This window comes from Aphelocoma coerulescens, chromosome 12, assembly GCF_041296385.1.
Source record: "Aphelocoma coerulescens isolate FSJ_1873_10779 chromosome 12, UR_Acoe_1.0, whole genome shotgun sequence".
In the NCBI taxonomy this organism is placed as follows: Eukaryota; Metazoa; Chordata; class Aves; order Passeriformes; family Corvidae; genus Aphelocoma; species Aphelocoma coerulescens.
Window position 1 is genome coordinate 12,786,892 of NC_091026.1, and position 10,946 is coordinate 12,797,837.

At 51.3% G+C, this 10,946-nt stretch overlaps 1 protein-coding gene across 2 annotated transcripts; it reads right to left on the reverse strand.

The window, feature by feature from the left end:
• Positions 1 to 209: 209 nt before the first annotated feature.
• On the reverse strand, positions 210 to 8,745 carry FAM3D (FAM3 metabolism regulating signaling molecule D). Of its 2 annotated transcripts, XM_069028267.1 has the most exons (11): positions 8,636 to 8,745; positions 5,562 to 5,619; positions 4,754 to 4,818; positions 3,880 to 3,987; positions 3,541 to 3,561; positions 2,926 to 3,049; positions 2,606 to 2,664; positions 2,181 to 2,231; positions 1,067 to 1,151; positions 798 to 924; positions 210 to 592 (listed from the first exon to the last, which is right to left on the reverse strand). In XM_069028267.1, the coding sequence occupies exons 3-11, from the start codon at positions 4,764 to 4,766 to the stop codon at positions 503 to 505; spliced, it is 678 nt and encodes a 225-aa protein (XP_068884368.1). In that variant the 5' UTR covers positions 4,767 to 4,818; positions 5,562 to 5,619; positions 8,636 to 8,745; the 3' UTR covers positions 210 to 502. The 2 variants fall into 2 exon arrangements, with proteins under 2 accessions (XP_068884368.1, XP_068884369.1); XM_069028268.1 differs by lacking the exon at positions 5,562 to 5,619.
• Positions 8,746 to 10,946: the final 2,201 nt, after the last annotated feature.

Genomic DNA, 10,946 nt, shown 5'->3' on the forward strand with positions numbered 1-10,946 from the left:
ACCACCAAAGTCTGAGCATCCCCAGGGATGGCTTTACCCTGTGCCATGTGGGGAGGAGAAGCTTGTGTGCAGGGCTGTGGGATGGGTGATGGTGATGCTCAACTGGTGGCAGAGGACCTGGCATGCTGTGCCTGTGGGGGAAAGTGGATTATGCTTGAAAATGGAAGTGAGAAGGTAGTGTTTTATAATTAGAAATCACGGTTAAGAAATTTACAAAACTTCTACAAAGTTTTTAGTTTAAAGGCAGAAAAATAAAATACCCCAAATTGTCCCATAGATGAGGATGGCTTGGCTGCAATCTGGCCATGTGTTTGCTCAGGCTCTGCAGGCACTTGTACAGCTCTTCTCCAAGCCCTGCACAGTTCCTGCTGTGAAACAGCCTGTTCCCATGAGCAGGCAGCAGCTGCTGGACTCTGTGACCTGGCAGTGGAGAGCCCATGATGGGGCTGGTGTCCCTGTGTGACTGGTGAAGCTGCCCTCCATGGCAGGCTGGAGCTTGATGCTAGTCCATCTTCCTGGGGGCACAGCCCTCCATCTCCAACAGCTCAGGCCAGCCGTCGTACTTATTTGTCTCTTTATCATTTTTAATGTGCTGCAGGAAAAAAGAGAGAGAGAAGATGAGTGAGGAGGTTGGAATGGCGCAAGTTTGCAATGTGGCAAAAGTTGCAGCTCGGTTTGACGTGGGGGATAATGTCACTGGTCCTTGTCTTCTGCAGAGAGGTAGGCAAGATGTAGCTCGGGAGGTGCCCTGAAGAGGATGGAGCCTGCAGAGCTCGTGGCAGGGGAGGGCCATATACCTTTTCAAAGGGGCTCTTGTTCATCAGCCCTTTTGCTCCCAGGAAGACCCAGTTGTCCCGGAAGCCCAGCTTGCCCACGTGGCTGCTGCCCAGCTCCGTGAAATATGCCTGTACTTTGTCATTCATCCTGAAAGAGGGTAAGAAGGTGTCAATGTGATGCCAGGTGGGTATCCCCTCTTTTATCCTCTCTGTTGGTGGCAGCAGCATGTCCAGCTCCCCCAGCTGTGTATTTTTGGGGAGCCTAGCGTTGCTTCCATGGGCAAACTCACTTTGTGGCAGCATCATCGTAGCTTGCTGTCAGCACAAGGGTGCCACGCTTGATCCCTTGGAGGAAGGTTTGCAGCTTGGTAATGTCTGGGAGACAAGAGCATTAGGGAGAGAAAAAGGGATTTAGCAGGTACTTCTGCATGGTAGCTGGGGGAGCCTCCTCTGGGTTGGTGGGAAATAACCTGACTGTGCTGGTGCTAGCCAGGATTTGGGGCCATGGGTCTGGGGAAGAGTGGGCTCCCAAATGATGCATTCCCCATCCCATGTTCCCACCTGAGCTCTCCTGCAGTGCCCAGGACTGATGTCCTTCTTTTGGTGTGACTGCAGGGGGGAAATTCCTCCTAAACTTTGCTTGCTAACTCTGAAATCTAGTTGTGTGAATTTACTTCCCAACACAAGAAATGCTCGGCCGCAGAGCTACCTTCCCTGCCGGCATGCCTCTGGCTATATTGGGGAATTTTTCCTCATCCCGCATCTGTGGGATGCCTGAATCCAAGGCCCCATCTAGTGGCTCATGAGCTGACTGCTGCCTTCTTCCCACTGCCTCTCCCACTGAGCATCTCGCTCGCGAACTTGGCTGGAAATCTCATAATATTGGTGATTCTCCTTAAAACTCCAGAGTTACCAAAAATAGGTTGCCAGCACAAGCAGTATAAAGGGTGATTGAGGGGGCCACGTGTCCCTGAGCTCCTTCATTTATCCTGCTGCGAAGGGCGGGGGAACAAGCTGCTGCTCAACCACCCCCAGCATTCAAAAACTGAGTTACAGGTTGCAAAGTATCAGGATTAGTGTAACTACCTGATCTTAGAAAGTAACTTTCTCAAGTCTCAAGTGCCTTGGTTTATTCAGGTTAGTGAAATCATGTTTTCCAGGCTATTACATGCATATAAAAGGAGTGAGAAGCCAGTCTTGGATGTGGAAGCATTCGGAGGACTCCAGGCTTGATGGTCTCAGGAAAAGCTGGGCTTTTACCACCCAGGCTGGCAAGTCTGGTCAAAGTCCACTTGACTTTATCATTAAATACATGACAGAGAAGCAATGGAAGTAGCCAGCAGCCAGCAGTGCTGGTGTGAGCCCTGGCTGGGAACCACCAAGGAGCAGAGTGACTGTGCTTACCTCCGGAGTACATGTCGAATGAGTCGGTTTTCAGGAGCTGCCCAGTTGTTCCTGAAAAGTTAAAATTGAGAACAGAGCACAGTGAGTTTGCACTGGGGTGGCTCTAGGCTTTGCCTGGCCATGAGCCTGGGGTTCCTTGCAAAATGCTTTGCTCTTCCCTCAGTGTGTTTTATCTGCTGCAATGGTGACTGTGTTGCTTGGAGGAGTTCGTGGAGCTGGTTGTGCATGACCCAGGTGGGTTTCTTCCCTTCTTACTGGCAATGCTTGCAACCATAATTGTGGCTGTGCTCCCCATGCAGCACCAGACGGATGTGCTTTGGCTCAGCCACAGTGCCTGGGAGGGGGTCTCCAGTGGCCCATGCTCTCCTGGGGATGGAAGGACCCCTGGCTGTGGGGAGAAGGGGATCATTGCCTGCCCAACTCACCATTCACCAGTGCAATGTTCAGGCCTCTGCCAATGTTGTTTTTCACGCTGCTCATGAGGCTGAAAAGGAAAGCAGAGATCACCAGTGAGTGCAGGGATGCCCCAGAGATGCTGATGCCAGTGAAACTGTGGTGGGGTGAAGTGGCTGCAGATGGCAAAATACCCAGAGGTGGTAGCAAAGAAATCTATTTAAAATTTTTTTTAACCACAAATACACTGTGATGGCCATTGATGTGTTTGGCACAGGCCAAACTTGCCTTCTTGAAGGCCAGGCCTTCAAGCTCAGCCACGGCTGCCTTGTCCCTGCCATGTGCTGCTTACACCAAGTCTTCAAAGCAGATCGAGGGTCCCACCACATTTGCAGCACCACTGATGATCTTGAAGGCAAAATAATTCTGGGGGCAGCTCTTCTGGTTCCCACACTTGTGCCGGGGCAGCTTCTCACCTGTGAGGGAGGAGTGGAGCTGAAAGTCATGGCTTTGGCCCCACGGGGAGACACTGGCCATGTCCCTGAGGGGTTGAGCGGCGCTGGCACTAGGATACAGTAGCCCACTAAGGGGGCAACACTTGGACCAACTTCTTGCATGAAGGAGGCTTGTCCTGGGGCTGGGACCAGTTGCTTATTTGAGGTTTATGGTGCCAAGGCCAGGTGCTGCTCCAGGTGTGACAGACGGGTGTGTACCAGGAGCAGTTGGAGCTGGTGTCCAAGGCAAGCCCCTTGGGGCTTTTCTGTCCAGAGTTTCCCCATTCTTGGCCAAGACAGGGACCCACCAAAGAGCCTGTTGCTGTGTGCAGTAGCAAAACCCCCCACATTTGGGAGAGTGGGATTTTTGCCTCAGGGAAGGGGCTCTTGAAGGCAGCTCTCACGCTTCCACCATCCCTGTGAACCCTGGAGTGGAGCTGTGTGATGGAGATGAAGTCGAGAGCAATACTCACTGCTGGGCTTGTTCGTGGCACCTGTGGGTAGCAAGCAGGAGGATTAGACACCCTGGGGAGCTGCTGGCTCTTCCCCAAGCCAGAAGCAGCTGTTCAGGCACCAACTCTCCAAAACTGCTTCCCATGGTTGCAGGCATCCCTGGATCCACCCACCCCAGAGCAGCTTCCCACCATGCTGTCCCCTCCCTGCCCTAGTGGTCAGAACTGGTGGCTAAAGCCTCAGCCAGAGAATGCAACCACGAGTGGTCAGGGCAGTAATATCCAGCCCTGGGGGCTGGCTCGCAATGGAAACCCTCGTGCCCTCCCTCTGCATCCCTCTGGAGCCCGGTGGTGCCTCACCGAGCCAGCTCCGCAGGCTGATGGCTCTCCAGCTGCGGTGGAAGTAGGTCTGCATGATGAACCACGTGCCCAGCAGGGTGATGAGCAGCGCCACGTACCGGATCACAGCTGCCAGGTGTGGGAGAGGAGCTGGGTGAGAGCAGCAGCCGCAGCCCTGGACAGGCACTGGAGCATCCCTCTGGTTTCTTGGGATTTGATCCGTGTGTCCCAAGGTTACCAGGCACAGGGTGACAGCCAGTGCTTGCATGGTGTGGGAAGGCTGCTAACAATCCCTCACCCTCCAAATGGATTCTGATCTCATAATTGCCATCTCTAGAGTTTGTGGTGATGCTCAGATAGGCATTACTGCTCTACTGGGAGACACTATTCATATTTCTCTCTATGTTAAAGTAAATCTGATAATTACTCAGAAAGCTATGTAAATCCAAATATTTCTTATGTTCCCAGTGCTGGGAAGGCTGCTATCCCCCAATTAGTCACTTGCTACAGCCGAGCAGCTGCTGATCCAACTGTGATTGGCATTTGGCTTTAAAGCAGCGCTCATCAGAGCAAAACGTTCCAGTCCTGCATGGAAAGAGAGTAGAAAAATGTACTTTTATTGCAGCTGAATGGCTCTTATGGAACCAGGAATGCCTCAATAGCCATCTCTTCACAGTCACAGAAGGTTTCACTGGGAAAAATACAACAGGCTGAAACCTACACAAATCTTGTAAAAACCTGATGCTTATACAAAGGCCCTTTCCCATGTCCCTGGCAGGGGAAGGGCAGGGTTGCTGGGCTTGGAAGGCATCGTGTAAATAAAGAACTGGCATAAAGAGGCATAAAGAACTGTAGAAAAACAGACAGAGAAAACTAAATATGTGTCCTTCCTTACCTGTTACCCGCATGGTGGTGGGCAGAGAGAGCACAGCTGGGAGAGGCTGACGGTCACAGGTCACCCTGAGGAAAGAAGGCAATGCCTTAAAGAGTGCCTGTAACCCACCAAAGCCAGGCAGATTCTAGATTAGAAGGTAATTGCTATGTTTAGTCATATTTGCAATAGCAAGGACGTCATCAAAGATGTACAAATACTTATCATGCACATGTGCTTGGTCCCACCCTGATTAAGTCCTGGAGCAAGCTGCACTGACTGAGCTCGCTTCCTTCTGGAGCCTCAGAACCCTTCCCTGTGTCTGCTACCCCATGTGCTCCTGGTTCATGCCCTGTTCTTGGTAATGGGCCAGGCTTTTCTGTTCTGCTGATAGCAATGAGGTGGACACTTTCAATCACAGCTTTGCTGCATTTCCTTCTGGGATGATGCAAAGTAGATTTCAAATATTAGGGACTGCAAAATGCAGTCTGAGGACAAGCTGTGATCTGGCCTTGCCCAGTCAGGGGAATCTCTGGGAACAAACTTGTCTTCCTGAAAATCCAAAGGAGAAGGGAAAAAGGGTAGCACCACTGTGCTGAGGAGAGCAGCCAGCTTTGTGGACACCTGGCTTAAACCCAGAAATATTTCCACTTGGCCAAATGCTGGAGCGTCTTCACGCCGTGAACAGGGTGTGGTTATAATTTGGAGCATGAACTATTTTCTGCCTGGGAGAGTCCATCTATCTCCCTCTGTCCTGCTGCCACCCTGACCGATGGAACAGGCACTGCCACCCCACACACTGGGCTCCCCCAGGGGCTGGGACCACTCCTACCTTTGAAATTCAAGGCTGCAGTCTGTTGAACCTCTGTTCTGGAAACCACACTGGAGTCCTACGGCAAATTGTCACTTGTGAGATGGGTGCTCAGAGTTAATGAGCCTAATGTTAACTAAAGCAGCCCTTTAGTAACGTTTGACAGAAAATTGGTAAAAGAGCTGTGCTGAGAGTCGCTTTTCCTGTTTGAAGGGTAAATAAGGAGCAATGGGCTGTAGCAGGGCTGGGCTGAATGTTACTTTCAGGCTGCTGCGTCATGAGGAAGGAGAGAAGAGCTTTTCCTCCTGCCCAGCCCTGCTCCAGGTCCCCTCCCAGGGCTTGCTGTTATTGACCATGGCTGTGGAGCAGCCTTGGACCCTGGGCTGGATGGACCTGCATTCCCCCTCAGTGCCCTGAGGAGATGCTCCCCGTGGCTTTCCCTGCACCCAGGGGTGGGTTTGCAGCATCACTGTCTGGGGTTTTTAGGCAGCCCCGCAGTGACGTTTCAGCTGATGTTTCTGGAGCCTGGCAGTTCTCCCCATGAGACCCCTCTGCCGTGCCCACACCCGCTGTGACACTGTGGCAAGGACGGTCTGCCAAAGCTGCTCCAGCATGGAGCTACCAGCTTCCTGTGGGACACTGGCCCATCTGCAGTTTAGAGGAAGCCTTGGGAGGTATTTGTGTCCCCCCGTGTACCACGACAATGTGTTTTTGATAGTGTATCAGCTGAGCACACTGGCTCCCCAGCAGCATCTCCCTTCTCTCTGCAGCTATTCCTCTCAGGGGAAGGCTGGCCGTGAGCAGGAATCTGTCCCTGCGGGAGGTGGCAGGGGGGTCCGTGATGCCTGAAGCCCTTCCCCACACCCCAGCCCTCAGCACAGTTACTCTGAAATGGATTTTAAAGCTTGTGTCAGAACTGGCATGAGCACGCCCATTTCACTGAGCTGGTAAAAGAGACACGGACCTGAAAAAGGACAGCTTAAAGGTTTTGGAGGACAAACGTTGCCTGTGGCTGTGGAGGGGCAGCACCAGGCTCTTCTCTTTTGCTCCTTTCAGCATGAATTTTATAAACACAAGGACCCTCTTCACATTTCTGTCTCCCCATCCCAGTGCCTGATCGATGGTGGAGACAGAAAATGGGGCCAGTTCTCACAAGTGTCAAGTTGCGAAGACATCAAAATTGGTATTGGTTTGGGAGCTTGTTGTCTTCCCCACAAGTGCCATGAGCAGAGCCTGGATCTGGTGAGGATTCAGACCTGGACTGTGATTTGAGCACAGCGAGTGGGGCAAAACTCCACTGGGTTTGCAAAACCTTCCCTGTTTGGTCCCCAGTGCTACAGTGAACATTGGCCTCACTGGGGCCCATTGCACAGTCCTCCCCTTCACCAAAGTTGTGTTTTTTCTTTGCACATATTGGTTTCATTGCAGAGGAAGAGAAATGGAAAAATAAACCAATAAATGCCAGTGCTTTAGGGAGGTCATATATTTATTTGGGCTATTTATCTTCACTTTAATCCCAGATAAAATTTATTGGGTGAAGTCCCTGGGTGGTGAAATTCCTGGAACCTGATTGCATTACAAGAGGGTAGCCCTGTCCTGGGATTTCTATTATATTATTTTTTAATTGTTTGCATTGATAATTTTTTCTTTTCTTCCTGGAGTTGTGCCAGAATAAAAGGCACCTGTGCTCTGGCATCTGTCAGAGAGCTGCTGGCAGGAGAGGGAGAGAAGAAGGAATTGTGGTAGGTGTTAAACAGAGTTATTTGTCTAATAAGCCTGAAACTTGCTTGCTTAAAAAAACATTCCAGGAACAAGAAAGTTCTTGGACAAATATTGCTAAACAGGCTCATGGTGTTGTAAAGCAAAAGCTCCACCCAAGCCTGCTCTGGCCTGAGGTGCCGCTTGGCGGAGCTGAGTTACTGCTGCTGGGAGGAACAGACAGATCCCTGCCCTCCCAGAGAGGTTTTCCAGGATGCACCAGGTGAATGTTCCAGTTCTCCCTCAGTGGTGCAGGAAAACTTTACTTCTCCACAAACTTCTGCCTTTTTTTCCTTTTTTTTTTTTCTTTTCCCCTGCTTTTGATCTCCACATGTCCCTCTCTCTCTCAACAGGTCCATGACTGTGAACAAAATCATTTTGGTGCAGAGTGGGGATGTGACTATAAAGGGTGACTGCCAGCTGCCCACAGCCACCAAGTCACCTGTCCAAAAGCCAGGGTTTTCCTGCACAACTGAATGCAGAGGTGCAGAGGAGGGACTGGCAGGGTGGGTGCACACAAACTCTGTGTTCAGGGTTTATCACCACAGGAGAATGGAGGATGCTACTGTGCCATATTCATTCTCAAAAGGAATCAGTCTGACTGAGCTTTGCTGAGTTGCTCAATAGGAGGGTGCTGTTTGCCAGAGGGCTTATAAATTTCTTTGCTTATAAAAATACTTTGCCAGCTGCTGCATCCACCAAATGGCTGGAGAGGGCATCTTATGGCAAAACTGGCCCCGGCACAAGCCCACAGTTATCCGGGGTGTTGACCAGTGTTGGCTGCTTTCTACCACAAAGCACTTGGTACCTTGTGTCCTCCTACACTTCCATCTAGTCTGGTTTCTCAAAAATCCAGATGATACCATCAGTTTTTTAAAGGAAGTAATTCTGTCCCTGCTGGCACTGTGTGGGCAGCCAGACCTGGTCCCTTACACCATCTCTTTCAGGAGTGCAAGAGAAAACAGATTATATCCTCAGCAGCAGCTTCACCTTGGACGAGCCCCACATTTTGCACAGTGAACACCGTGCAAATTCATCCATAGCCGTGATGACCTGGGCCCTACATCACAGAGCTGATTCCAGCACATCGCAGCTCCCCGTTGACACAGGGAGTTCGTTAGCTCTGACCATGACACCAGCACAGCTGCACCCCACGGAAAGGATGCCAGCACATGGGGCTGCTCCTTAACCTCCAGCCTACGAAAAGGAAAAACAACTAAAACCTTCCCCATGCAACCCCCTAACCTGCCAGTAAGTCAAAAGAAAAGTCCTGCAGGAACACATTATTGCTCTAAAAGACGCATTTCCCCGGTCGGGGATGGGACAAGCCCACGTACCGCTCAGTGTCCCGGCCGTGCCGTCCCTCTGCGCGGGCTGTGCGGGCGCTGGCGCATCCCGGGAAGCGGGGGCTCCATGTGCTCGGCAGCGTGGCGGGGCAGCTGCCCAGCCTGCCCAGCCCTCTGTGACTCATGGCACCTCCCCGAGCCTTATCTCCCTGCCTGGTGTGCGGCTGGGCACAGCCCACGGCGCACAGCGGCCGCCGCGGTTGGGAGCAGCTCTCCCGCGGGAGGGAGAGAACACTCATTGCTGCGGCCACGAGCTCATGCCTTTCCTTTGGAGATTTTCTTCACTTTGGACCTTGCCTTTTTGGCACGTCAGAAGAGGAAAACCTCTCCCAGGGTGGGCACCAGCCTTTCTGCTCTTTCACCAAACCAGCACATTGGGCTGACAGGGGGTGCTGCAATGGGAACAGGTGGGCGTGAAGCCAGGAGTGGTGTTCCCCAAACTGGGGTAAAACCAGAATAACCTGATCTGTCAGGATTTCCCCCCAGCTGTGCTGCATGTGTGTGGGCTGGTCCTGAGTCCTGCTTCTCTGCCTCTCATTTACAGGAAGCTGGAGGTTCCTTTTCCAAATAAGCATTTATTTATCCAGCAACAGTCCTGAACTGTAAAGGACTCCTGTGTTAACTAGAGATATAGATTTAGGCCGTTTTCTTTTTGATCATTTATTGTTGTTATTATTATGGTTCTGAATGAAGAAATCACTCCTGAAGTTAGCACTAGGGGCTCTCTATTTTTTCCAACGTTGAACCTTGTTTACGTGGCAGCCAAGAACAAAAGTGATCCCATTCCTTCTTTCCTTTTTCTTTTCCATTTTCATCACTTAGAAGAACCAAACGGTTTCTCTTGGAGCTTTTAAAGCAATTTCCATCTAAGAACCGGTGGAGGAGATGTGGGGCTGGCAGCAACAGCGTTGCCTTTGAGACTGCAGCTTGCACAAGGCTGGAGCAGAGCCCCTGTGGGACCAATGCTGCTTCCTGATAATTAGTTCAATACCTGAGGGTGATCTCTGTATAAAGCTTTGCACTGAGCTTTTCTTTGCTTCCCCCCAGCTCTGGTCCTCAGTGCTGGGCAAGAGGTGCAGGGGGTGCTGAACACCAGGGGAAATCACGGACTCCAAACCAAACCCTTCCAGACAGGGAGAGCAGAAAAGCAAGCACATGCCTGGGCTCTGCATTGGGATAATTATTGCTCTCGCAAGGAAATTTTAGCTGTGGTGAGAGTCTGAGCTTAAACAGCACAGTCTAAATCAAAAACCTTCTCCCTCTCCGGGGAAATATCCTTCCTATTAGTTTGTTTAGCTGCTGGCAATAACTGGCTCAGCTCAATAACAAAGTGCCCCAAGCCCTGGAGTGCCACAGCTCTCGTCCCTGCTGTGTCCCCCTGCTTCCTGCCCCTGCAGGAGCAGGCCCACGGCATGAGGATTGTAACACCCTGGGGGAGGCCTGTTCCATGACGAGTTTTGCCTTCTGCTTCAAGGGACCTGAGGCCAAGTCCTCTATGGAGATGGAGACATTTCTGCTGCTTGCAGAGGAAATGAACAAAACCCCTCAGCAAGGCCAGGAGCCTCCAACAACGAAATCTCGTGAGAAATGCTTCTGCTCTCTGGAACTGAACATTTCATCCAGGATGTCTCCCTGAAACCATGGAAAAGATGGAGAACTGTGGGCTTTCCTTGTGGCACACACTGGTGTGGAGAGCCCTCATATCCATCTCTGCATCCTGTGGTGGCCCAGGTTTTGCCCATCCACTGTGGCACACAGCAGAAATGGGCTTTTAAATCCCACCTAACATTAGGGAATGTGTCAAGTGCTGAGAATGGGGCATCAGCTTAGTCTTGACTCAGCAAATAATTAACTGGTGCAGTGCAATGAAATTGCATCAAGTCTCATTCGCAGGCTCCCCCAGGGGGTTCTGCGTGACACAGAAAAAGAGGAATTAAGAAAAAAATAATAGATGTGGCATCAAAAAGCTGCCAGACTGGGCAATGAATAATCAGTGGTGCAAACTCACTGCACTGTGATCAGCACTGGGGCAGGAGCAAGCTGGCAAGTGAGGAGCTGCTCTCCTCCTCCTCCTCCCTCCATGTGTCAGCGCTGGGTGTGTTGATCCCCAGAGAGTGGTGGGGAGCATTGGTACGCTGGTACCAAGAAAGAGGCTGCAGGACTGTCCCTCCCAGGATATGAAAGTTCAGCACTGGGAGAAGGTTTCCCCAAAAGATCCCTCGTCGGGCTCTGCAGTGCCCAGGACATGCTGCTTTTCAGGAGTGTTCTCACAGGGATAAATTCATGACAAACTCTCTTAGGA